This window comes from Vidua chalybeata, chromosome 7, assembly GCF_026979565.1.
Source record: "Vidua chalybeata isolate OUT-0048 chromosome 7, bVidCha1 merged haplotype, whole genome shotgun sequence".
NCBI classification, from domain to species: domain Eukaryota; kingdom Metazoa; phylum Chordata; class Aves; order Passeriformes; family Viduidae; genus Vidua; species Vidua chalybeata.
In genome coordinates, this window is record NC_071536.1 from 19667453 (window position 1) to 19695204 (window position 27752).

General features: G+C 36.8%; 2 protein-coding genes and 1 long non-coding RNA gene across 7 annotated transcripts in view; 1 reads left to right on the forward strand and 2 right to left on the reverse strand.

The window, feature by feature from the left end:
• Positions 1 to 72: 72 nt before the first annotated feature.
• On the reverse strand, positions 73 to 10631 carry BBS5 (Bardet-Biedl syndrome 5). The gene is made up of 12 exons (XM_053947097.1): positions 10553 to 10631; positions 9341 to 9423; positions 8502 to 8567; positions 7635 to 7684; positions 6999 to 7126; positions 5993 to 6128; positions 4896 to 4991; positions 4339 to 4401; positions 3480 to 3614; positions 3285 to 3368; positions 1603 to 1626; positions 73 to 1489 (listed from the first exon to the last, which is right to left on the reverse strand). Exons 1-12 carry the CDS (start codon positions 10612 to 10614, stop codon positions 1388 to 1390), a joined length of 1029 nt encoding a protein of 342 aa, XP_053803072.1. The 5' UTR covers positions 10615 to 10631; the 3' UTR covers positions 73 to 1387.
• Positions 10632 to 10754: 123 nt separating this feature from the next.
• Positions 10755 to 27752, forward strand: part of LOC128790419 (uncharacterized) — a 33432-nt gene continuing 16434 nt past the window's right edge. For 3 of the 5 annotated variants that reach the window (XR_008431747.1, XR_008431745.1, XR_008431748.1), the window contains exons 1-4: positions 10755 to 10813; positions 21078 to 21207; positions 25058 to 25206; positions 25759 to 25886. This is a non-coding gene — a long non-coding RNA (uncharacterized LOC128790419). The remainder of the gene's footprint in view (positions 10814 to 21077; positions 21208 to 25057; positions 25207 to 25758; positions 25887 to 27752) is intronic. The other 2 variants (XR_008431749.1, XR_008431746.1) reach the window with 2 other exon arrangements.
• LOC128790414 (collagen alpha-1(XXVIII) chain-like) overlaps positions 11485 to 27752 on the reverse strand; it is a 33426-nt gene continuing 17158 nt past the window's right edge. Inside the window, exons 19-35 of the mRNA XM_053947094.1 lie at positions 27291 to 27359; positions 26554 to 26625; positions 25807 to 25875; positions 25316 to 25384; positions 23557 to 23625; positions 22426 to 22494; positions 21903 to 21971; positions 20467 to 20535; positions 19689 to 19757; positions 18671 to 18751; positions 17631 to 17666; positions 16480 to 16516; positions 15794 to 16351; positions 14915 to 15156; positions 14279 to 14366; positions 14105 to 14194; positions 11485 to 12730 (exon numbers count right to left, since the gene is read on the reverse strand). Of these exons, the coding sequence (XP_053803069.1) occupies positions 12531 to 12730; positions 14105 to 14194; positions 14279 to 14366; positions 14915 to 15156; positions 15794 to 16351; positions 16480 to 16516; positions 17631 to 17666; positions 18671 to 18751; positions 19689 to 19757; positions 20467 to 20535; positions 21903 to 21971; positions 22426 to 22494; positions 23557 to 23625; positions 25316 to 25384; positions 25807 to 25875; positions 26554 to 26625; positions 27291 to 27359 (1956 nt within the window). The 3' untranslated portion in view covers positions 11485 to 12530. The remainder of the gene's footprint in view (positions 12731 to 14104; positions 14195 to 14278; positions 14367 to 14914; positions 15157 to 15793; positions 16352 to 16479; positions 16517 to 17630; positions 17667 to 18670; positions 18752 to 19688; positions 19758 to 20466; positions 20536 to 21902; positions 21972 to 22425; positions 22495 to 23556; positions 23626 to 25315; positions 25385 to 25806; positions 25876 to 26553; positions 26626 to 27290; positions 27360 to 27752) is intronic.

Sequence of the window (27752 nt, forward strand, 5' to 3'; positions counted from 1 at the left end):
GTCTCCACCCATATGGTAAAATGTTCTTTGAATGTAATGGAAACAGGGTCAAAATACAACGACTTGAATGCATGATTTAAAACAATATATAATATTATCAAAGTTTATTGAAGTAGTGACTGCTTTTCAATATAAGTAGTATTTCATTAAAATACATACTTTGAAAGATTTTCTACAAACACCAGTATTACATTCACACCACAGTTACTTTAACAGTCAGCTGCTAAAACAACAGCTGAGAGGACAGCTCATTTGACTTTTTCCATTTATAGAAAACAGCACAGAGGTTTTATCTCACTAGGAAACGTAACAGCTGCGTCTCCCTTTAAACAATAAATGACTCATTTGTCTATAACACATAACATCATAAAAGGTCTAATGACTCACACACAGAAGCTATTTGCATGTGCCCTGTTTTCTAGATCATTGCTTTAAAAAGTGCTCTAGCAAAAACAAACAAACAACAACTGTATGAGGATATCTGGATTACTAATAATTAAATACTTGGAATAGTACGTGCTGAACATTTAGCAAAATTTTGAAATACGAAAGCTATTATTTGGAACAGAGTTGCTTTTGCTTAAAGCTATCAATAACACAGCCAATCTGCCTACATACAAAATGTTCTATGTATGATGGTATTTATGTGTTGCAAATCGTTAAACAAGTGATGGAAATTTAATTCAAACATAATCATTATGGGAAAGTACATCACTCTGTATAAATACATGAATACTTGAAATTGAGCATCAAACTGCATACCTCACACTGCCCTGTCTCAGACAGTGATCTCCATGTGCAGAAAAAGAGGAGGGTTCTTTTTCTGACAGAGTGCTGTATAAAATGGCAAGCAGTGCCTGGTCCTGGCAGCCAAAGGGCAATCCATAAACACAGAAGCCGTGAAGTTATAAAAAAAATGGTGGCTACCTGCCATAAAATGGTGTCTGAAACACCATGGCCGAATTTGTGTTGTCAGGGGAGAGAGAAAGAGGACAATCCTGAAAACAGCGGAGGTTACAAATGTGTCAAATGGCACTCCCAGGTGCCCCCAGTGTGACAGGCAGAGGGAATTCGCAGGTCAGTACCGCCGTGACCGGGGCCTGCAGGGGGCAGCGCTTCCCGCCCCGCCCGCCTGCCTCAGAGCGGCCCTCCTGCCACTGCTTAGACAGGCACACGGGAAATGCAAAGCTCTTAAGCGTACAAGGTGTTTGAGTAACCTTTCTTTATGACAGAGCCTGAGGGCTTATTATATAATATTTGCCTGCTCTTTAGCTTTGGTATGTTCTTTCTCTGCTACTCTGATATTTCTAAATTATCTTCTACAGATCTAAATCCAGCAAGACCCAAGAGTTTTTCCCTGCTTAGGAAACAAATGTGGCAATCTAAATCAGGTCATTACTTCCCAGAGTCCCTGGAGTGTGAATCCATCCTTTAGCTTCTCTATTGCAAGTCCCAGTTCTTCTGAAAAAACAGGCTCCCGATCATGTTGCTTTTTGAATACATGACATATGAGAGAAAATAAAATAAAGCAGAAGGTACTTATTAATTTCATTATCCCATTTTATCAACATGAATTTGTAGTATGAAAGAGTATCTCCTTACCTTGTTTTCATCAGCAAAGTAAGCCTGCAAAGGAAAACAAAAAAGAACCTTGAAAACAGAAGTCTAAAAACTACAACTGGTAATAATTCCTTGGGGTCAAAACTGTATTGGGTAGGTCTTCCACAAGAATCCAGTCTATATGGGTTTTACTTCTATGTTAAAATAATTTACAAAAGGGTTCTAACAGGAGTTTCTGTTTTGGATAACAGATTAGATACCACTGGATTATGGTCTTTTTCATTAAATACCAACCTTTGAAATTTCCATCATAATAAAGACTTTTTAAATGGCAACATTTTTGTATTACATTTGTTACACTGACAAACACTTTATAGGGAATGTTAATATGAAGACAAACTGACAGCTTCCTGGTATTTTTTTGCCTCATGTGCAGCAGCTTTTACTATTCAACATCAAAAACTAGCTTAAAATGTATAATATCAAAATTCTGTTGACATCATACTCAATCTAAGAAAAGAACATAGAGTAATAGAACTCCATAAACAAAGATGTGGGAAAGAGATACCATCTTTCCTAATCTGTGTGGGTGGAAATTAAGGCTCAAACTCTTAGGGGTATCAGAGCTCCGAAAATATCCACACTCTAGAAATCTCTGGACCCAGTAGGTTCTAGATCTTATTTACCAAAAAGAGCCCAGTCTTGCTTCACCTGCCCTGTGGACTGGTGTGGCACAGCAAAGAAAGTGTGTTCCTGCAGCATCAAGTATTGTGGAATACTGGTGTGTAGCCATTCCTTGGGTCCTGGGCAACCTGTGTCTCTACAACAACAACCTTCTAACCATTTTCAGCTTCCAGTTTTTGTTTGAGAATATAAAAGCACAGTTATTTAATTCAGGCGACAAAGGCACCAATAGAGCAAACACATCTCCATTGAAGGAGAAGTTAGGTCTTCAAATATGCTGAAGACTGAATAAAAATGTGCAAAAATGAAAATAAATAAGCCAAAAAAGCTAGGAAAGAGGGAAAGGAAAAAACAAGATCTTATCTGTGTTAATAAGAGGCTGCAAAATTAAAAGGAGTGGAAATAACATTCTTGCTAGGACTGTTAATTTACCAAATTTCAGAGATTGGCCAATGCATCAAGGCTAACACTTGAAAACATGTGCCATCTACCCTTGCAGTCAATCATGGAACCAAGTGTTACTGGGTTGCACACTAAGTTTGGAAATTCATTGAAAGAGGGTCAATCAAGCAACCTAATGCATTTTAAAGTAAATTTTCCCAAAATACTGGGAGACATAATAATGTGAAATTATTGCTGCCTTTCTATAAATATTCCAAGTTTGAATCTTAGATGAATGTTGAACATACAGATATCACCACCAATTCATCTGCTTTAAGAGAAGGCAAATTATTGTTTTAATATAATGTATCTGATTATATTGTACTGCTGATTTTCAAGCTATTCCCGATTTTAATGTGTTGAGAAACTACATACAACTATTTTTTAAATATCTACTACTATTTATTATGAATAATAGTTTGTTCTTAAATTAAAAATTCATATACAGAATAAATTCCTGTAATAATCAGGATGTTTTAAATATAGAAAGTACAGTTGCAGTGTATCTTTAACAGAGGATTACAGCTGTACATTGCTTAAATCTGAATAATCAAACAAGAATGATTCTATTTTTCTGGGGTTTTTGTGGAGCTGCTTACCACAAAAGCATCTGTATGTTCATCAGCTTCTATTTCCACATCATCTGGAACCTGCTCCACTGTTAGATCTTCAAGGGGTTGAGGCTGCAAATTATAACATTGTAGTAAGTAAATTCACATATCTAATATGTTTAATATATTTTTGTTATTGTTAACATAGTATTGTACCTAATTTAAAATAAATAAATGGAGTACCTTTTCTTCCATTTCATAATCCACTCCAAATATAGGATTAGCTGAATAAACTTTGTGAAGTGAATTAATCTCTTTCACTGCCTCCTGTAGTTTCTCTACAGGGTCTATTTTAAAACCAAGTACATATCCTCCACTCTATATAACAGAGAAAAAAGACAACATCTGTTTATTAGTCTTATTTTTTAAACCATTTTTTCTCCTTGATAGTGATTTCCAGTTTAATGATAGCAATTTTCAGGTTGCTGAGAAAACTTGAATCATAGGTAAAATAAAAACAATGGCAATGTTTCTCTAAGAGGTAGATAACCTTTAAACAGTTAGCCCATTACATAAAAGGGGAGCAAACTCCTTATACAGAAAACCATAAGCAAACAAGGGTGGGACAAATTCAGAAGTGATAGTAATGATTTATTCCCAGCCACTAAGCAAATGTTGAGTCTGTTAGGTCTTGATGCTGTTATTAAAGAAGGTTTCAGATAAATAGAAATAATGAAAAATGTTTAAAAGAGTGGTCTTAACTAAGTACAGAATTAATTAGATCCCAAAGATAATCTGTCAGAAGACAGTGTATTTGACAGTTATAAGCTAGTCATGCTGGCCTATTGTTGCTTTGCTTAGAGAAACCATAATTCCCAATAGCCATATTGACCATAACATACACTTAAATCAGTGCAAAGAGAACTTTCTTAAAGTTTTCAAAAGGCCAAGCAGAAGAAATGCTCTATGTAACTTAAAAGTAGACCCATGACATTTCAGAATTAGATAAATATTGTATATAAAAATATTGCATCTAGAGAAATATTGTATATATGTGTAATAAAAATGCAATCAATAGAAAAAGGCTATTAAAGCTTCTTACCTGCTGAGAACTCTCTATCACAAGTGCCAAGCCAAACTTTGAGTCTCTCATTTTTATCGAACGCTAATGATAAAGAGGTATAACACTGTTAAAATTTTTTCTAATTACTGCATAAAAATCTCATTGTTTCAGTTTTTTACAGTGTAATAATTACAATTACTGGCTCAGGAAACTTGGCTACTAGCTTTCTCTCCCATTTACCCTTACAAATCTGAACCCCTGAAACCTCAGGGAAAAGTGTTTTATTAGAAGTGGTAACAGTGGTAACAGTAAATTTCTGAACATCAGGTTCACAGATCATTAATCCCAGTGTATGTAGGCGGCATGAAGCATCAGAGTAAATATTAAAAAGTTTGAAATACAAGCCATTTTCAACACCTGTACCTGTCCAGGAAATCTGGACAGAATAGAAAATATACCCTGTGGTTGATGCTGGCAAGACTAAACTCCTCTCTGAATGAAGGATATGAAATAAAATTTTGGTAAACTGGGAGTTTTAACCAAAGACTTGAGCATATGCTGTTTCGTTTTGAAAATGGTTGTTGTAAGATACTTACAATTTGTAGATATGGTATGCTGACATTAAAGCTGTCATTCATATTTGCATGCCAAACTATTCTCACATTAGTAATAAAAAATGTTCCCAAATTTCCCTATTAAAGAAAAGTTATATTAGAATTGCTTTAAGTACAGAGCTCTTTTTCCCCAAATATGATGATTACTGCTATCCATTTACATATAAACAAGGTACAGCTTCATATTTTATTCACTAAAAGCCTGATGCTTCCCTACCAAATCCAGTTGAAATGTTTCTATTGATTGCAAGGAAGCAGGATCCAATCTTTAAAAGCTACCAGAAGCTGAGTAATGAAAATAGCTGTGAGTACCTACTACTGCAGCAAAGCTGGATCAAGTCACAGCCCAGCCAACCTCATGGGAATACATGAAACATCTGAGAGCGTTATTAACTGTACAGATCTGGAATAGGCATAAAGCGTAAGTATAAAGGCATGTGGGTTAAACTTAGGTAACTAAGAGATGTGTGCCAAGGGAATGTAGAGGAAAGAACTTTTTAGCTTGTCAGAGTGGATCGTATTTCTATTCTGGACTAAAACTGCACAGAGTGAAATATCAGCTTCTGTTTTGTTTCACTGCTCCGGGAAATGCTTGCAACTAGTGCCCTGTAAAATAATAAATGTTTTCTATTTTTATCTCAAAGTTTTTATTTTTTTTTTAAGACACAGAATCCCTTCCAGTATTTTCAATTTTCATTAATCAAAAGACAATATAATCTTACTACTGTTTAGTCAAAGCTGCATGTAAACACACAAATATTCAGCAGAGCACTTCAGAAACATGATTTTCTTTCAGCATCATACAAAGCTTTAGACTCCTAAATATATCTTTATAATAAAAATTGTATATCTAGTTCCTTGCATATTAGACAGGTCATGTAGACTTCAGGTTAGCAAAAGGAGATTTTGTTGTAGTGAGTAGCAAACATACGGGATCAGTTTCTCTGCACGCATCAGCTGATGAACAGCATTAAGGGTAATTCCTCGGAGGTTACAAAACTATGGGAGTACAATTGCTAGATGAAAGCTGAAACATTTCAACTTTTCTGTAGTCAATGTATTCTGATTCTTTACTATACCTGGTCACTTGATAAATTCCAAACGCCATTGACTTTATCATATATTTGCTCTTGTGGTAACAATCTCAGTTGCTTGTTTTGAATCAATGCACTTCTTAGCTTCAGATCACGATACATTTTGGAAGTTTCATAAGCTCTGCAAAAAATATAAAATACATATTAGGTCATATATAGTCCCATTTTTCTATTATCCTTTTGATTCAGAGCATATATGAAATGTAAATTTTCAGCTTTTCTTATCATCACATTGCACAAAAGTGAGAGTACTATTAAAACTTTTTCAGCATAATTAAGTATATTCCAGCTTTTGTTAATGAAATTGTCTTTAAATTTAAAACAGGTTTTTAATGACTTTTTGATCTCCTGTAGTGTTCATGTGTATACTATTTTTTCCTTTTCCTTAATACAGTCATCATCCAGCCTCTATTGTGAAGCATAAGTTCTCTGGGTGCCATGATATACACAGCATGGACATTAACAGTCCTTTATTTTTCAGTGCCAGTTAAATCACAAACATCCAATATATATGTCAGTATTCCATAGCTCTTAAATAGACACCCATGGTAATGTATTATGCACACATTCATTCAGATGACTTGTCTTTAGGTGGGAAGCATACAGTGTTTTGTAGTCGATGAAGAGTTCTGACCAGGATTTAACTCTTCATTTCCTTTACATGGTCTGAAATTACAGGAAATTGTTGCAGACAGAAATTGTAGCTAGAAAATGCATACTGAAATTTGCTCCTTTATAGTCTTATTTGTTCAGATAGTTTATACACATGAGGTATATAAATTGTGATCAATAACTAGTATAGATACACGTTAATTTTCATTATTTGCAGCTGTCTACTAAAATTTGTGATCATTCTCCCCCTTCCTTCCAGAGACTGCTCTCTGTGGGAAAGGTTTTCTAAATGTTGAATATGGACAGTTATATACTGTGTCTATCAGCAGTAATCCCCTGTATTTGAGTCCTTGATCAAACACTATTTTAAGTACACTACCTGTGCACAGCAATAACTGAAGTGAAGAGTCTGGGACTTCCAGGAACAACATTGGTAAAAATGAACTCAAACCGAGTATTGTTACATTTAGTCAATATATACAGAGCTTCTGTCTGCCCTCGTAATTTCTGTAAGGTAAAAATGGAAGTTTACATTTTGGCAATATAGCAGCTTGATTGTACAAATAATAAATAACCTTCAGATATGGTTTAAATTATTGTTTTAAACAGTGTTTATGGAGGTGTAATCCTGATTCTACCACTAATCTACTGCTGCCTTTAACTTCTTTTTGACCAACTAGCAGTTCCATCAATAGCAAAACTAATGCAGCCTGCCTGATCTACATTTGCAAAATCATATATATTTTTGGTTTTGTTATCATATGGTTGCCCAGGTAATCTACATAATCTTCCTGCTAGTTCTTTGTGGCAAGTCAAACCAATAGCTTCACAGTTGCATGCAATTCCATTCTGGCTATGTGTATGAGAGCTCTCCACTTTAAAAACAAAACTTTCGTTACTATTCTTTACTGTTCTTGTAAGTAAACTTTCAGATTATTGCTGATATAGTGCAGTAAGTATAAACAACTAATTACAGCTTCTTTTATTATTTTTACAAGTATTTTTTGGAACTTACTGAGTTGGCAGTTCTTGTAGTTATATTTATAACACAGTTGTAACCGACAGCTTAAAAGTCAAGGGAGAAAAAAACATTGTTTTGAGAACAAGAAAAATAACAGTCAAAATTACAAAGTATATTACTGAATTTTTAGCACAGCTTTGGATGCTATTTGTGAGAATTACACTTTGTGGTTAATACTCTGGGTCCTCATCACAGCCCTGAAGATTAATTTAAGCTAGAAAGGATCTTGGAAGGTTCTTTGGTCAAGTGCTGTTCTCAAATCAAGACCAACTCTGGCTGCTCAGCGTACCATCCACTCCAAGAAATATTTCCACAGAAGGGGATTCCACACTGAGCACTGGAAATAATTTGTGTACAAAGTAATTGCATCCTGCCCCCGTTTCAGCACTTTAAATTAAATATGAGCAAACCTCTAGCTGCTCATACAGTTTTAACTCATACAGTTAAAATGAGAAACTTATCTACAGTTTACAATACTAAAACTGGAAAGGCAGGTACTTGTGGGGAATAAATAGAGAAATGCAGAATGTAAATAAACAGGAGACAACAAGAGCTACAAGTAAAGCAATGTATGATAAAACTCGAACTTTTTTTCTAAAAAACCACACGAATCCCACATCAGCCAAATGAGAAATATGTCTGAAGAACTTTTCAACTTCTTTTCTGAGAAATTAACATAGAATATTGAATATTACTATTTTGCTATGAATTACCATCTCAGTTCCTATATTATAAAGAGATTCATTAGTAACAGTTTATTTCAGACTTTACAGAGCAACACAGCTATACTTCAGCATTCTGAAATCAATACTTTGTGAAGGAATAACAAGCCACCACAAGGAAACAAAAGGTAATACTTACAGAGGTTGACTCTGGGCAATGACAGTGAGCGCCAAATGATACGCAAATTTGTCACAAGCAGCCTGCCTGGAGATAAAGAGTGTAGCTATTTTTAATCTAAATAAATTCCATTAAATGAAATATTCTGAAAAAACAGGATATTCCTTCCCCTTGACAGGAAAAAGAAGAAAAGCACAGGACACCCCACCAGAAAAATCACTAAACCACTAAACCCTTAAATGCTTAAAATGCTAGCAGAGAAAATCCAACAACCTCTAATATATACCAGCATTCCTCAAAATCAAACCAAGAACAGTTATTGATTCCAATCCAGATGCTTATAATAAAATGTAGACACAATTAGTGCAGAACTGCTCTGGGGAGGAGAAGGGGAAGACAGTGAGTTAACTATTATAGCAGTATTCATGAAAAACCTCACCCCTTTGCCATATGCAAATTTATTCCATTCTGGACCTTGTAGAGCAGCACATCCAACCTCCCTGAAGGGTCATCTTAGCATGCTGGCAGCTTTAGCCCCTGCCCACTACATATTCCTTACTGACTCACTTAAAAACAGGGTGGGGCAAACTAAGCATTAAAGAGGATTACAGCAGAACAGCACCACACTGTTTATAAATGGATTATTCCTACAAGGTATTAAATTCTAAGCAAATTCTGACACAAGAATCACCTTCCTACAACTTTAAGAAAACATTCCAAGGCAGATCTGAGAAATAGGCAGGATCTCTTCTGTGCAAGAGAGTACTGATACAGAGTTCAACGGCAATCTGACAAGGCTTTCATAAACCTACACAGGTTAAAGAGTAGAAAGTCTACAAGTTCCCTGAGTATGCAGTTACCTCTGTCTCCATTGTTTCCTTTGGTATCTTCAACAGACTCTAAGCAGTCTATAAGGATCTCTCCAGGTCTCATTTTCATTTGTCTTAAGAAAAAGGAAAAATAATTTTATTTATCTTCCCAAATAAGGCCAGTTTTATTTCCCCGCTTCGCTTTCCTCAGTTTTCTGCTCAGTACATCATGCAATGAAAAATCTACACATGCACACAAATCAACTTTACATACCTGAAATTATCACTACATCTCACAGATTAAAAATATTAGTATCTTTATTATTAACTTATATCAGTAAATAAATAATTATGTAGCAAGTGTGACTATGAAAACTATACCCCAAAATAAGGACAAAGTGTGTGGAAAATGGAGGAAAAATTTAAAAAAAAAACCCACTTGCATTCACGTAATTTTTAGGGGACAGAGTTTATTGCCTTTTGATGTACATTCAGGTCATAAGGAGTGGAGCTAGGCTGAGGAAAGAAGAGATGCCAGCAAAAGAAATACTAGATGTATAAGGATATGTGAAATGCTCTGTTAAATGTTCCACAAAGGGTGTGGTTTGGATGTTTGTTTTTTTTTTTTCTGAAGTCTTATATTTATTTGTTTATATTATTATTTTTGCTTTATTTAACTGATCTAACCACTTCATTACGCAACAACCAATGCAGTGTGAACTTTTGCTGTATTTTAGTTGCACTGTCAAAAGCAGCCAAAACTCTTCATGTATGGCATGACAGAAACAAAACGTCTTATTAAGACGCGAATTTCGTGAAATACTGCACAGCCGCCGCCCCGTTCCCTGAGGAGGATGCCAAGTCCTGGTAACCATGAGTGTCACCGTCCCCGCAGACACACGCCTTCAGTTTGGCTGTACTTCTCAGTGCTAGAAAAGCGCACACCCTTCCCTCAATCCTCCAGTGTCCAAGGTTTTGTTTTGTTTCCTTTTCTTTTTATAGACTGGAATCGGTGCGCGGACCGCGCCCAGCACGCACTGACCGCCCTGTCCCGCCCCTCTCCGCCAGGTGAAGTCGCTCTTCCGCCGCCGCCACAGGGGGGCGCTCCCGGCACACGCTGGGGCGCTCCCGCCGTGCTCCGCGCCGATACCAGCGGTCGGCCTCAGCCTGCGGAGGCCACGCTCAGCCAGGCGCCTTTCGGCGCCGGGCGGGCCCGAGAGCGCCGCTGCGAGGGCAGGGCCGGTTGGGGACACGGACACTCACTGCGGGGAGATGTCGAAGCGGACATCCCTGTCCTCCCACAGCACGTCCAGCACCCCGCTCATGGCCGCCACGCGCCCCGAGGAGTCCGCGCGCCGCCCTGGCAACGGGGTTGCGGGGGGAGCATGGGTGGTGTCTCGGGCGGCCGGGATTGGCTGCGGCGCCGCACGCGGGGAGCGCGCGCGCACTCGCGCCCGCCCTGGCTCCTCCCCCGAGTCGGCTGAGGGGCTGAAACACAAAACGCGGGGGAGCCTCGCGTTCTCGGTAATGCAGCCTTGAGCCCTGGCGATTTGCGGGACTGGGTATTTGGTGGTTTTGGTTTTATTTTAAAATAGATGAGGAGTGTCATTTTTAATTTGGAATGACTTGAAAACAGTATCCAAGTTTTAATTGCAGTGCCCTACCACTTTCAAATTAAAAAAAAAAAAAAATAATCCGAATAAGAATCATAAGAAAAAAACTTGTCCTTTGGTAGTTCTTTCCCTAAAGCTTGTCCCTGGGTTGGCGAGGACCCCGTTGCACCCATCCGGAAATGGACACAAGCTGGATGAAATAAAGCGCTGGGCGGGAAGCGCCCCCTCCTCTCTCTGGCCCAGTCAGGAGAGGGACTGAGCGTTCTGGAAGCACTAAGGGTGAACGGTGTTTTAGTTGAGGCCAAACTCTGCTTTTTGTTGATATGCTTGAAGTTACCATTTGCTCAGGGAAAAAAAAAAAAAAACAAAAAAAAAACGAAAGACCACAAACCACACAAATCCAACTAAAAATGAGCAACGAGTTTCATGTATGTGAGTGCGTCATCTGAGATGTTCAGCCTTGTTAAGGGCTGTGGCAGCAATCCAGTTATGTTACCAGAAACGCGTGACACAGTGAATGTCATTTAGCTGTGAGGTAAGTTTTAAGTCCTGTAAATGTACCATTATCCATTTTCTGTCCTGGCAGTAAAACCAAAAATGTTTTATTAGAAATAAGCTTTAAAGTATATTAAATAACAGGAAATGCGACATATACAGGCAGACATACATGTAAAAAGCAATATCACACTGGCAGGCAATAAACTGTGCTGTGCTTAATATTCTAAACATAAGTTTAAATATTTAACTAAGGAAGATGAAGATATTAAAATGCATTTAAAAATTAGACTTGGCTTTCAGAAGCCACACATTGGAAGGACCATTTTAGACATGAACTAACCCAACACAGTAGTGCCAGTTATTGGTATATTCACTCATAGAAATCTGTGGATGTGTTTTAACTGTAATTGTCGTGGATCTTGGCTAGCTAATACAAACTGAGGAGAGTTCACTAAAAAAAAATGTATGAAATGTACCTGTGATGTGCTTAGGAAAGGTGGGTAACTGAACCACCTCCCTATCTTGTGACCCAGAGAGCACATAGGCCACAAGTTGATGCATTTGTTGTATTTATCTGTATTAAGTAGTACTCTGCATGGAATTTGGAAGCTGATGTCTTGTGCTTTAAATAGTAAAATACTATTTGTGAGAATAGTTTCGCTAAAAAGAAGTGAAATTTTCATTGCAGAATCCATGCCAAATACCAGATTTCAGTAACAAAGGGAAAAGAACTTACATAGTGATGATACATTGGTTTCCAAAGCAATATATGTAGTTTAAAATAAGGACTAGTTAGTGATTGTACAATGGTAATATTTAAAGATCTAGCTGAAAGAAGGGCAACTGCTATGGCAAATGCTACACTGGTCTTACTATAACTGAGTAAAAAAGGAAATTTTGTACTCTTGATACTGTTGAAAATTTGCTATTTTGTTATAATCTCTATGTCTTATAATAAATGCTAAAAGTCTTTAAGTATGCTTGCATAGGTAGCCATTTTTTTAGTTAGTGGGCATATGACTTCATAATGTTAGCATTCTGTAAATTATTTGCTTTGATTTTACCAAATGGATAATTAATAAAAAGCCAAACAATCAATAGCTCCAACCTTATCATTATTAATGTAGAGACTAATTCCTACCTCTAGAAAAAAATACACAAGCCTGTCTACATTCCTGTTCAGACTCAAAGCGGTTTGCATTTCCATGGCAGCCACCATACCAAAACTGAGCACAGGCATTGGCTTGTTTATCGTAATACCATCGGATTGTGTAAACACGACATGGCCCTTGATCCAGCCTTAGCTTGCAGCGGAGGTCCACAATACTTTCTAGAATGAAAAAAAAAAAAAAAAGAAAAAAAAGAAAAAGAGAAATATAAACTATTTTGTTTGTAAAAGTCAATTGTATTCTATAGATTTTACCTTTAAAACTCTTACTTTATTTTTTTCTGCTAATCTTATACAATCGTTTAAGATTCACTTTTTGTTCTAAAGATGTTAATATTAAAGGCAAGTTACAAGTGCATCTTAGAAGTCAAATAAACCGTTCCTTTACTGGCATGATTCTAGTAATTCCAGAAATAAAAGTATTATGGCTCCACATACAAAAAGAGCAAACAATATGAATATGATAATTTAAAAATATTTTTTTTTTAATCTGATTATGTGCAACAAATCTTGTGTGCAAACTGAAATTGTAAGCCAAAAAGCTGTAAGCTAGTTGCATCTGCTGGTTTTGCATCTCCTGCATCCTTCTACTGTATATTAGTTTTCCTTGTGGTGTGGGAGAAGAGACGTTAAAATACTGAGAAGAATATAAAACTCTTGTTTTGCTTTTGTAAGATATTAGTGCTATTTATCTAATAAAATTGTAGTAATTATGTACATTATGAATATATGTTCTTGAATTTAGAACTCCTACAGATATGGATTGGAGGACTGTGACATACTAATATAGTCTCACTCACTTCAATAATACCATGAGATAGAAAACAGTTTTCTGTGAAGTTTAATATTGTGACTGATATTTTGTCTTCTGCAACTGCTATCTTGTCACTTTTTTAAAAAAAAAACATTAGTGCCAGAGACCAAATAAGTCATGCCACTGTTCCCAGGAAACAATGGGAACACATTCTATCTCTCTCTTCTGTTGCTCCCATCATAATACATTATTACTGGAACTGAAAATCCCCCAAATGATGAACAAAATACATTTGGACATTTCATATAAAAAGAATCAACCCTTTAAGCACTCAGCTACTTATTATACTTAAAATGACTAAACATTGTTTTTTCCTGTTGTTCCTCTGAAAAAGAAATACATTCTTTCTGTCCAATTCCAAAATCACTATCTTTGTCTTTAATGAAGTCTCCCACCTCTGTAGAGTGCCCCTCCTTGGCTGATGAATGACCTGCTGACTGGCCCACCCTCAGTGAGCATTATGTTTTCTTGATGCCCCTTAGGAGCTCCCTCTCAGGTTACAGACAGCCTTGCTTTTGCTTTAAGTGGAGCGGTGGGATCCGGAACTTGGGAAGACAAGAACTGCAACTAGATCTGTTATAAAATCCTGAAATGACGTCTCTTCTACATCACAGACTCACAAAATCTTTGGAGAATGGAACAAAATTACTCTGATTTAAAGCTTTATTAAAAGTTAGAACCAGGCAAAGAGGTAACAAAATGAAAAATGATCTGTTACCCACCGGGCCTTTTTGTGGGGCCTGCAGTTGAAAGTGATGATGTCATCACTTTATTGGATGGTGGTTGTTTAGATGACAATAATGGTAACACAGCTGCAGGTGAAAAGAAACAGAATGAGACACTGACTTTTCATCAGCCAAAAATGAAAATGAAGAAATTAATGACAATAGAAATACCTCTAGTGTTTCCTGTTAGCAGGGTTGGCTGTTGTTCTTCATCTTGTTCCCCTTCATAGGTGTCATAGACTACAGGAGGTACATTGGTCTGAAATAAGCATTTGATTTTTTTTCTTTCCAGATACTGTGAAGTGTTTCAAAAGGAACAAGCCCCCCATGACTTAGAGATTTTCTAGTTTTTCCTTTCCATTTACCCTGACTTCAGTGTTAAGAACCAGAATTTTACCTTCTGGTTGGTTTACCAGGAAAGTTGTCATATCTAAATGTTGCATAAATATTTTTTTTAGTTGAGCTTTACAGTTTTTTTACAGACTTAAAATTATAATCTACAACTGAGTTCAGTTACTGTTCTTAGACTTAATTATAAGACTGTAATTGCTTTTTAATATTGTCACGATTCACACTGTGGCACAAATGTTACTGTATTAAACAAAGGAATCCTTGTAACAGTATCAGGAATAATTGCCTGCATGCAACATCAGAGCTCTTGCTCAGAACAACCAGCTCTGAGCATACCAAGTTAAAGTACCTGTCCTGCAGAAAATTAAGGGAAATGGTACAAATTACGTTAGGTGGCACAGAAAGATATATACTTTATTAAACTTCTGCTCGTTAAAGCCTGCTGAATTTTCATACCGGAGCTAATGGTTGAGGAAGATGGCCAAGATTCAGAGGACTTTCTACTGTAGATACTCTAAGTGTCTGTGCTGAAAGTGATTGTCTATTAACATTGTTCTTCTGAAGTATGTAATGTAAAGAACTTGGAGATACTGAATGGAAGGATCGCCCACTTATACTTGCACCATTTTCATTATGGTTGTATACTAAGGTGCCATGTTCATCTTCACAAAATTGATTGACTAATTTGGACTCCAGTGCTGTTAAAAAAAAAAAAAGTAGAACACTTATCATACTGAGAAATTCAATGTATTCTTAAAATTGGATTACTTATATATGTCAGTAATACACATGTAATCCAGAACTCCTTTGGATTGTTTATACACATCTAAGAAGATTATTCCAGACTCTTTGGAATATGGACTTTTTGGTCACAAATTTGCCAGCATGTAAGTCATCTGCATGGTAGAAAATACAGTGAACTATGTAAGGCTGTTCATCTAAGCTTAGTAACAACTACTAGTTGGTAATGGGAAAATAACTGCTTATCTTGCTGCTGTGAATAACAACGTGAAAACGGGTTATTTCCCCAGGGAAGTGAACAAGTAGCATTTACAACAATGGGTTTAATTCTGATTTATAGTCAGATTTTCAGTGCATGAGCACTTACTCATCTTAGAAAACTTGTTTAAGCAGCTCTTTTCCTAGACTGGGTGACATTCCCTCATTGGCATGTTGCCCCATAATGTAATACCATAAACAAAGGGAATCTGTATCTATAGATTCCTATTACTTTGCAGCATCAAAACATATCCACAAAGATAATGCTTCTCCCCCACCCTGCCCCCTTGTGAGAAGCATCAGATCCAAGGCAGAATAAAACTTCAATGAACGCACCTGAGAGAGTGTTAAAGTCATCAATGAGATACACGTGTTCTCCGTCTGGGTCTGAAGCAATCAGATTTAGCTCATGCACAAACTCAACCTGTGTTGGATCTGAAGTATTTAGGATTCCTATTGCATACATTTCGATGTTTGCTGCATGAGCCTCTCGAACAACAAGATCTAGTTTTACAGCTTCTCTCTTGTCTGTTTGGCCATCTGTTAGCACAATAGCTACCTTCCGCACCCCTGCTCGAGCACCAGAAAATCCTTCCTGGGTTGCTTTGCGGATAGCAGTTCCTGTGTAAGTGCCTTCTCCCATGTATTGCATTTTTCTAACTGCTCTCTTAACATCCTGGCGGGTTGGATGCTTGTTGAGACCAAATTCTAGCCGAACTTCTAAACTGTATAACACAAGGCCAATTCTGGTAGCATTTCTGCCTACAGTTACTTTGTCTACTAAAGCAGTTACAAAGTCTTTGATAATCTCAAAATTTTCTGGTCCCACACTCTCAGAGCTGTCAATCACAAACACAAGCTCCATAGGAATTTCCTTACATTTAATACTGCAACCTACAAAGGAAAAATAAAAGAAAACCAGATCACAATGACTTGATTTGGCATGCTTTTGGAAAAGAGAAGAATGCAAAGGTAAGGAAGGAATTATAGAATCCGAACATAAAGACTTCCCGAGTCCTTACCGCATATCTCTTTAATTAATTTGATTATATCTTCTCTCTGGATGTGAAAAAAAAATTAAAATATTTTACAACCTGCCTCTTTCAAATGAGGTATAATATTGACACTAACAAAGATTTTGTTTAATATTTGTGTTCTACAGTGACTTATAAAAATCTTACTGTTTAACTTCCAAACTTCTCCTTGGGAATAAGTTCCACATTTTACAACAAACTATTTCATATGCATACAAGGATCAATAACTTGACAACACATTAACATCTCTATCTAAAACAATTAACTCCTGTTATTTTAAAAAATGTTTTGTGATTAATTGGTTCTCATTAAAACTGAAAGGCATAAATATTTTAGCATCTGAATAATATGCTATCCCTTTTAAATCTACTGGGAGCAGAGAAATAGACCCAACTTTAGGAAGCATAGGATTGTTTGTAGTGAGCTGACATATGCCAGAGCACCACTACAGAATGGAATTGGGAGTTGTCAGCCCTGATGTACCTGGCCCACTCTATTACCCAGCCTTCATCAGCACAAAACCCCAAAACTGCTGCCTTCAGCGCTGTCTGTTCAGAAAAATGACAGCTTCTGTGACATGTTAACAAAATGTTTCTCAGCATTAGAGCAATCATTTGTTATATCTTTTGAAGTGCATGCCAGGACTCATCTGGTATTGAGTCAGTCTTTCAAATATTTTGCTACTGCTTCTCAGCTTTCATCATAAACTGTAGTAGTATTTATATACTCACTGCCATACTTTGCTGAATTTGACTCAAATGTGGTACAAGCTTAGCAGAAATATAAATAAGTTCATAGCATGATAGACTGTGACAAGTTTGAAGATCTTTGCTCTTTATATTCTTAAATACTTGCAAAAAAACCTTCCTGCAGCAAGTACACACCTGGGTGATCTAACACTAGCTATGAAAGAACATATAGCAGAAAAATACCTAAAGTCACCAGGAACTTTTAATTCCATTTCAGCATAACTAGATAAGAAAAAATCAGAAATCTTTGAGTTGGTTTCTTACTATATTATTACTGAGGCAGCTTCTAATCAGAAAGCTCCTTCCAAAATAATTAAAAGGCTACGTTTCATCTGATAGTGTTGTTTATATCTTGCTGTAATGGGATTTAAATAATGGAATTTGCTTACTGTTAGACCTTGGTCTCCCTTTGGTCCGGTTTTGCCCTGTAACAGTGATTGCTAATTAAGCAGTTGCAATTAGATAGTAACATTGTAATTCAGAACACGACTTTCGTGATGCCATTATTAGAAAAATACTTTTCCAATAGAAAGTTAAACTAGAAAACGTGCTTCTGATGCACATGCACTGCCTTGTGCATGTAGTACCTGCAACCTCCTAAGGTGGTTTACGGGAAGTGGATGACCTCAAGTCTCCCACTGGATCACTGACTGTCAGTTGTCTTTCACTGCTGTCCTGGTTTTGGCCAGGATAGAGTTCATTTTCTTAGTAGCTGGTTCAGTGCTGTGTTTTGGATTTATTTTGGGAATCATGTTGAAAACACACTGTTGTTTTGGTTGTTGCTAAGTGGTGCTTACCCATAGTCAAGGACTTTTCAGTTTCCCATGCTCTGTCAGTGAGAAGCTGCACAAGGAGCTGGGGGAAGCATGGCCAGGACAGCTGTCCCGGACAGGCCGAAGGGACATTCCACAGCATGGGAGGGCACGCTCGGTACAGAAACTGGGGGAGTCGGCCGGGAGGGGCCGAGCACTGCTCGGGCGTGGGCTGGGCATCCATCAGCGGGTGGTGAGCAATCTTATTGGGTATCACCTGGCTTTTTTATGATTATGACTATAATTATCCTTGGTTCAATTAATAGACTGGTTTATATCTATCCATGAGTCTTCTGGTCGTTTAGGTTTCATTTTACTTTTTTTTCCTGATTTTCCTCCCCATCACACCAGTGCTGGGGAGTAGATGAGTGAGTGGCTGTGCATATGTAGTTGCTGGTTGGGGTTAAACCATGACAACTGCCTATAGGAAGAAATCACATCCATGTGGGAAGTGGGATGTTAATCAAGTAAATGTCATCTTTGTGCTTTTAAAGTTTTTAATAGTTTCAGTTTCTTAAATGTTTCAGATTATATGTAATTAAATAGAAAGAACACACAACCCAGCTTTGTTTCTGAGTGGTTTACCAAAACATCTGTGATAAACCTGAGTTACTCACAGGTTCTCCAGATAAACCAGGGTCACCCACATCACCTTTTTCTCCTTTTTTCCCCTTGTCACCTGCAGCTCCACGATCTCCCTTAAAAACCATGGTGGTAAGCAGACAGAAAGTGTAAGTCAGTTTTTGTTACACTTCAGATTTCTCTCTCCTAGCCTTTATTGAATGCACATTAAGCTTGTGACATGAGTTAGAAATCTTTGTGAGAGATCATTTAAATAAATTGGTACTTTGTGAATTTCATTAATAACTTGTAGTATTGGCTAAGCATTTTTATGGGAAAAAATACCTGAAGTGGTTTGAACAATTAAGCATCTCAAACAACTACATGCAGACTGAGGGGTTTCATGGGCTATTGCATGATGGAAATTATTATCTGTGCCTTAGAAAAATAAGACAACACTAGAGAAATAGAAAAGAAATGCAAGGGTATAATTAGAATGAATAAAGGGAATATCACACTGAGAAACCTTTTGGCCCAGAAAAGGTGTTTGGCATAGCAGATGTATTAGTGTATCTTGGTTTGATTTTCAGTAGACTATGGGACTTTGTACAGCCTTTCTGAGCCATTGTGATCACACCTAAAAACTGATTCCAACCCCTGTTTCTCTTAATGTTGATTTAGTCTCAAAATTTTGCATAGCAGGTAGGTGAAAGTGATATTAAATCTAATACTTATTTTAAATAATAAATAATAAAAGAATAATAAATAAATATTACATTTCTAAATAAATACAATATTTATAAATATTATATAATATATAATTATATTTATATTATATAAATATAAATATATATTATATTTATAAATGTTTATAAATGAATATTCTTTTAAATAATAAAAGAATAATATAACTTCTAATAACAATATAACTTCTAACAATAATATAATCTTCTGGTGTCTGGGGCTCCTTTTACACATGCCTTCAATAAGAACTGACTGTAAAAGAGCATTTTGAGTGTGTTGGCTTCCATCTAGGGCATTATCTCACTATTATCTCTGATTTAGATATCATACCTTCTCTCCCAGAAGCCCATCTCCAGGGGGGCCTCGTGGTCCTGGCATTCCTTGAATACCTTGTTCCCCCTAATGATAATCCAGGTAGTGATATTAACCCTTTGTAATCATTCATCACTCAGTAATTTAGAATGTTCAAAGAGAAAGGTTTTAAAATACATTTTAACAAGGATCTTGAGGCACTTGAGACAATTTAGTGGCTAACTTATATTTCTCAAATACTTCTTCAGTATAAAGATACACAATATTGAAAACCCATATGATTATTATTTGATTTAATTTTAATTTGATTGCAATTTTAATTTTTCCCTCTTTCCATCCCATTTTATTCCTTCTCGTTCTACCTTTCTTATTTCTACCTTTTGAATCTGTCTCATCTGACTGATGCTTTGGGTAAAAGTGTATATTACAAGGAAAAATTAATAGTACACACATTCAGGATGGAGGCTTTTTCTCTACTGAATAGAGTGGTAGTACACATAACTAATTCAGACTGTTTCTGTGGGCATGAGAGTTGAGGAAGAGGGAGTAGTATTTTTAATTTTGTAAAGGTATCTTTAACTGATAAAAGTTCATTCTTCTTTCCTCAACACACACATGCTTGGGCTAGTTTGCAGCAGTAGACAGAACAGACTTTGCAGGTGCTCACATTATCTTTCTCATTTTCTACCCTTGGGCTCTCTTCATATAAGAAACAATGTGAAATCTCCTTAACACTGTGATGGTCAGACTGACCACTCAGCACAGGTTAAATATTGAAGACACTAAGTCTTTTTACCTTAGTTCCTTGAATACTTTCACCCGGAGGTCCCACAGAGCCAGGTGGCCCTGGGCGTCCTATGGTTCCCTAGAGAATGTTCAGAATAAAAATACACAATAAATTGTTTACCACTTGTAATTTCTTGTCCTTCCTCTACCAAACATGTCTTTTTATAAGTAGTGGGAATAAGATTGCTGTAGCTGAGAGAGACTCTTTTTGGCCTTTATCAGATTTTAATAATCCAGTTTATACTTTGAAGGAGTCACTTGGCTTAATACTCAGTGAATATGAATCACCTTGCTGATAGAGATATATGCTGCATTGAAGGATGGGTTGTATTGGTGGAACACTGGGAACTGAATTAAAATTTAAGAGAAGATTATTATTGGCTTTTTATCTTTTACCACCATTATATAGTAAGGCCTATACATATACATACTAATGTGGCATTGCAAATAAACACTTGTTGCTAATTTATAAGATAGTTTTCAATAGAACTCTAGAAAAAATGTTCCCCTTCCATGTTACTCACAGGAAGCAATCAAAACCCACACAGTACATATTAATTTTATGTCTATACTGCTATTCTAGTATCCCTGCATGAAATTCTCAATTTCCTCATTTGTAAGGATCCCATGCACATGCTGTTTCTTGGTATTAGTGCTGCCTGAGGAGGTGCTTCACCACTGCTTTTCTCTGGACCCCGCCTTCCTGCCAATGGGAACTGTATCTCAAGGACCAATAAGTCACAGTGTGCAGGTAACTCATTATTATGTTGTATAATCTTTGCATTTGATGTTGTTGAGTTCCTTTTTATTTACATTCAAACCAGTTCTTTTGTATTCAATAGACTTCTGAAACAGCTGTAGTAGTATTTCCAATTTGGGAGGTTTCACAGTGAAAATTGCTTTTTATAATTACAGTTATTTTCAATCCTTTGTCATGGTTACGAAATAATTTAAAAAATAATCCTTTTTGCAAGGATCAATCCTCATACTGGCTATTAGATGATTATCTGATTTATACAATAAAAAAGAGGAATTAATCCCAGAAGAACTCAACTGTAGTATCTATAGCTGTAAAAATAATATAGGCGAGACATACTAAGTGCTTGCCCAGCCCGTAATTCTGACCAATGCTAGGTCTGAAGAAATTTTTGCCACTCAGTTGCAGCTAATATCTGCAGGAGCTAAATGTTTTGTCAGTGATCTTCAATGCAAGGTTATCACCTTATCATTTTTCATATGGATCCATGAGGAGGCTATGGTTTATGGCTAGTCACCAGAAATATTTTTAATTTTCTACAAAATAAAGATTATTTGTTAGATGAGTTGTTCCCAGTGAAGACAGAAAACATGCAGATGTCTATACATAATCACACATTTTTATAGTATACTTTTCCCCCCTATTTTAGAGATTAGACAAAGAGAGACATTATTGTTTAAATCTCTTACTTTTGGTCCTGGCAAGCCTTTTCCTGGGGGACCGGTGAGGCCAACTGGTCCTCTGCTACCAGGATCACCCTGAAAGCCGATACTTTAAGAAATAAGTAGTGAATACCAAAGTTTAATGTATCTCTAGCACTCCAAGCATCTGTTATACCCAAATGGGACAAAGAGAAGAGAACTATTGAACTGCACTGTGCAAGTCCAAACAATGCTAACCCGAGGATATTGCTGGCAGGACAAGGAAGTTATTGGGGATAAACAGTGGCTGGTGGTCTAAATGTATTCAAGTCAATTATGCACAGTTACACAGGAATTACAATTCCCATATTATATAAAATGAACTCCAGATTCCCCAAACCAAAATAACCCCAACAAACCTGAACCAAAAAAGATCTATCTTTTACATACCGAGAAGAAAGTTAAAGCTGGATTAAATAGGTATTCTGAATATGACCTATCAGTAGGAATTGTATCTCTATGAACTAGAGTATACACAAGCATTTGCTTTTCTAGATTTTGAAGTCTATACCTTAGGTCCTGGTAGTCCAACTCCATCTGGGCCTTGTTCACCGGGAATGCCAGGGAGCCCTGGCAACCCCTGAAATTGCATGCACAGACAAAATATAAATTTAATTTACAGCTACATTGACTACATGCATTTCTTAATATTTATATGGTAGTATCTTAACTATATTGTCTCTTAATGGGATCACTGTGTTCTACAACTGGTTAAACTTTACTCTGATATGCCAGTAGTGTCAGTAGCATTTACATGTGTATTGCATGTCATGCAGGGGCTTGAGGGCTTAAATGTGTTTGAAGATAGAAGAGTCTAATCTGGAGAGGCAGTTGCAGAAGCAGTTCTTCACTGGGTTGCAAAAAATATCAGAAAGTATTATAAATCAGTTTCCAATCTCCATATCGATATTTGTTAATTTTGGTTCCTCAGTGTGGCAAATGCAAGCACTTTTGCTGTTGTCTTTAGCATAGGCAAATGCAAATATGTGTGGTCCAAACTCCCTGACTGTAGCCAGCAATCTTTTTCTGAGACTTCCTTGCTGCACAGGCAGGTAACTGCCAGGGCTGGTGGAGCACATTGATGAGCAGACTGGATATGTGAGGTCAGTGGTGCACACATGTGCAGGGAAGGGAGAAAAAGGAGCCTTTTCTTTTTGCATCCTTTTTGCAGGGATTGGTTATATCTACCAATAAAGGCCTCTGTAAAGGTTAGTTCTGGCTCTTTGCACACCAGTTGCTTTTTTAGTGGTTCTGGGATGTATATGAATCCAGCTGCTTAGCTAGATTGTATTTTCCTGTTTGGGAATAAATTTTGTACAGTTGGGCAGAAGACAGAACCCTACAGGAAGATTTTGAGGGAACTGATTGAAACATCAGTGATACATAGGCAAAAAGAACCCACTTGGAATATGTTACAGGGTGTAATCAAGAGAAGTAAATGACAGGGATGATCTTGTGCTATTTCAGAGAGATATTTCATTTTATTCTGTGTTGAAGTGCATTTCCACAGTTGAGGAGTTTTAGGCTTTTTAGGCTTTTAGACCAGCAAATCTTTCCTAGTATGTCAGACATGGAGGATAATCCCTTAGGTGTAGCACTTATTTCTTCCCAATTCACATAAAAGAAAAATCTATAAACTTACGGGTGGGCCAGGATAACCATCTCCCTTTTGCCCAAAGGGCCCAGGGGGTCCTGGAAGGCCTTGGTCACCCTGATGAAGGCAGGAAAAACAGCTGAGTGAATGCCAAGACAATTTCTAGCAGGAAATTATCCATGAAAGTGAAACTTACTTGGCAAATACACTGTCATTTGATTTTATCTGTCTATCAGCTAATGTATTTTACTATGTGAATTATTATTTTAGGTTTATTTAATCCTGGACTAAACCAGTGACATTTAATAGTGCTCATGATCTACACTCCTGATTCACTAATTTTAGTATTTTTTAAGACCTCTGTCTGTTGTCATTTGTGGCCTACATATAAAAAGAAAATCCTTTAGTTGTATTTCCCATATATTTATCATAATTTGTTCTAGAATTCTATTTTCCTGTAGTGCTGTGGAACCTTATTAAATCTTTTGAGTATAACAGGATCTTCCTATGGGAAATGTACAACTAATCTCCTTTCATGGATCCAGACAGCTGGACTATCTCAGGAACAGATTTACCAAGAAAACTCAGGACCTTAACCATCCCAGACACACTGCAGTGAGTTGCTCAGTTGCTATAGAATGGATGATCAAGATTGCATTTGTTCCTGTAGGTACCCAAAATATGGACATTTAAAACAGTGGCAAGAAAAGACCCATAAAAAAAAAATAGGATGTAAAAAGCTTTACCCTCTATGGCTTTACCCTGTATGGTTGTGTGTCTAAGAACTAAGCAAAAGCAGAACCAGTAATGCTGACAAAGACAGCAAAAAGTGAAGAATGTAGTCACAGAACCATGCAGTATTGCCCAGTTGGAAGAGATTTGAGGGACTCAAGACGGAGGGAGAGAGACTTGCAACTCTGAGCAAAGGATGTGCTTCCAGTTGATTAATTCCTGTTAGATCCCCAAAAATGGGACAACATGAAGTTCTCTGAATTGACTGGACTATACCAGAAATTTATGTGATTCCATCAGCATAATCTCCTCCTGATGAAAATAAATGTAAAAATCTTGAAAACCACTGACTGATAAAAAAGAGTGATTGTCACATGTTTCTCATGCTTCTGTTACTCTGTTCAGTTCACTCAAAGAAAAAGGGATTAGGGATGTATTCAAAAGTCCTGTCAAACTCACTAAGAAAAAAAGGAGGGGGAGGGGCAGGCAGGATCCAGTATATTTGGAGAAACACAGTTTTATATGTCCTGAGTTTCTTGGTCTTCAGACAAAATCTTTCCTGGAATGAAGAGTAGCTTATGAAAGTTGAATCTAGGTACCACTGAGGCAGTGGTATATGGAAGCCATTAGAGATTAGTTACATATTCATGTTCTTCTTACACTATAACCCTGTGTTATGAATGTTATGAAGTTAACCCTGAAGTTATGAATGAAGCAAAGGAGCCTGGCTGAGAGAAATCAACTGCTTGCTAATTAACATGTAGACTGTTCTAAGTAGGGTTAGTTGTGTGCTCTCTCTGAATTCACTCCTCATCAGTTAGAAACAGTCATTCTTCTCCTGGTTCTCTGCCATCTGGAAGGTTACAGTTACAGACTCTGGAGCATTGACCATCCATGGTTTTCCAGCTCTGCAAATCCTTATACCTCTGCCGGAGTTGTAGGACACACACATTAACTGTGGAACATGTGAGTGGAACACTGTGGCCATCCTAGGAGATTTGTTGTTGCTTCACTGAAATCCTCCTGCCTTATTTTACAGTTGTATCAGAAATCAGTTTAACAATTTAGGAGCTACCTTTGCCCCAGGAAGCCCAAAACCTGGTTCTCCAATTGGTCCAGCAAGACCAGGCAACCCAATGTCACCCTGCAATGAAGAAAATAAATCCTCTGGTTACATATCTTATTAAACATCACAGGCTGTGGGTTTCTTTTATACAAATTCATATATAATGAACATAACAGCTAATTTTATTTCTTGCTATTGCAAACATTAAACACCAAAAGCATAAATAAAAAAGAAAGAATAAATAGAAAAAAATACAAAGAATAAACAAATGTGCTTTGATATCCAAAGTTATTCAGAATAAAGAAATTAACAAAGGTAGGCCACACCTCAAGCTGCCATACAATTAATACCAGGGCACAGTGGTAACTAGATTGGATGCAATCCAGAAGAAGTTTTAGTTGACCTCATAAGGCTGGAATTGTTGACACAAATATTAACATAGCCTACTTCAGTTTTCACCCTTGGTTTCTACGCACTAGAAGATGGAATGTGGATGGTACCTTTGGTCCAGGCACAGATCTTCCAGGAGGGCCTGGCATTCCAAGACGTCCTGGTGCACCAGGCTCCCCCTGCAGTGAAGGTAGGAGAGAAAAAACAATGGATTTTTCTGAAAGTGAGCATGACTATCACATTGAGAAAACATTTATGCAACAATTTACATTTAATTCCATTAAAATTCTATTAGAATTTCTAATAAGCTATTTTATGCAGAGATCAATCTAACTATTTGGAGAACTGATAACAACCATATTCTGTTTTCTCCATGGAAATGAGATTCTTCTCAGTCACTAAACAAACATGGTTTTAGAAATCCCTTTCTTAGTGTATTCAAGACGTGGTCCACCACATACAGTGCTCAAGAGTACTGAGTATTTTAACAGAAACTCCAAATCCATAAAAGAATATCAGCCATGAGTCAGTGTAAGGGAAAATAAAGTCCTGTCATGTATTTATATTCCATACACCATACTATCTTCTCAAATATTTCAGTATAAAAATACCAGTATGTACCTTTACTTTTGGCAAACTAACAGGGAAGTAATATGGTAAATGCAAAGATTTTTAAAAAACACTGCTAGTTGTTTGTAGGGATCATGGTGATTCTTGCTAAGAGAAGCCTTTGCTGAACTTTTTTGAAATTATTTTTTAATGAAATGAGTTCATTCTAGAACAGTTGTTTCTGAAATCTGAAGCAATGTTCAGCTTTGGGAGACTATTTTACACATATAACATAGTAATTAACTCACTTTAGGTCCAACAGGTCCAGGCACTCCTGTTGGTCCTGTTAATCCACGTATTCCTCTTTGTCCTTGATCTCCCTACAAAAATGGAAAAGACAGTCACACATGTCAAATAATTTAAGAATGTGTTAACTGAAATAAATTGTAAATGTCAGGGAAAGATAGCAAAATTCTATTTGTAGGTGGTGCACATGAGCTGTTCCTATTGCCTTCATTGGCAAGTCAGTTAATTCTGCTCAGGAATTGTCCAGTGTTGGATCTGTACAATTAAAATGACATAGATTTCATCTGAAATTAAATAAACCAATTTACCACAGAATACTGTGATAAAAAATAAAAGCCAAAAGGAATCTTAAAGGTTGAATAATTGCAGCTGAAAAGCAAGTTAAGTAATGACATTAAAAAGATATTAAGAAAAATAATAAAAATAGGAAAATATAACTCACTTGCTAGTACTATTTTTTTTTTAATTTGAAGGCAGGGCAAATCAATTGATCACAAAGAAAAGCTAAGAATAGTGTAAAGTTATAAAGGGAAAACTGCTGTTCAAGAAGATTACTAGGCTGTAATAATTGCAACAAAAATGAAACAACTATGAGTCCAGAATATTTTTTTGTTACTTATATTGGACAAAAAAAAAAAAAAAAAAAAAAAAAAAAAAAAAAAAAAAAAGAGAAGTCTTTGATAAACCTATTCCTGGAACATTACAGTTTTGAGTGACACCTTTCATAAGAAATTCTCACCTTTTCCCCCTGTATTCCAATCCCTGGAGCACCTTCAGGACCTCTAAGACCAGGCAACCCTGGTTCACCCTTGAATAGAAAAATCAAAGGAGTGTTTCAGAGCACTGCATGGACATGGTGCAAGATGAACTTTGTATTCTCTTGAATGAGTTCATTGAAACCATAGACCTTTCAGAATCAATGACAAAACTCCCAATGATGTCAGGTGTGTCCAGGGTTTTTTTCCCATATTCAGAAGCAAGCACTGTACAACTCTGTGTGGAATGCAAGAAGTAGCACATTTCCTTAGTGACAGTTGAATTCTGAGTATATAACCTTAAATAATGGAGTTTTTGAATGTAGAAAAAAAACATGGTCAGAAGGCCATGAAAGCTTGCCCGTAGCCATTTTAGTGGTTTCCCTCCTGAGTTGCAGGATATTTAATGAATTACACAAAGCACACAAGAGTAAACAAGATAAGGC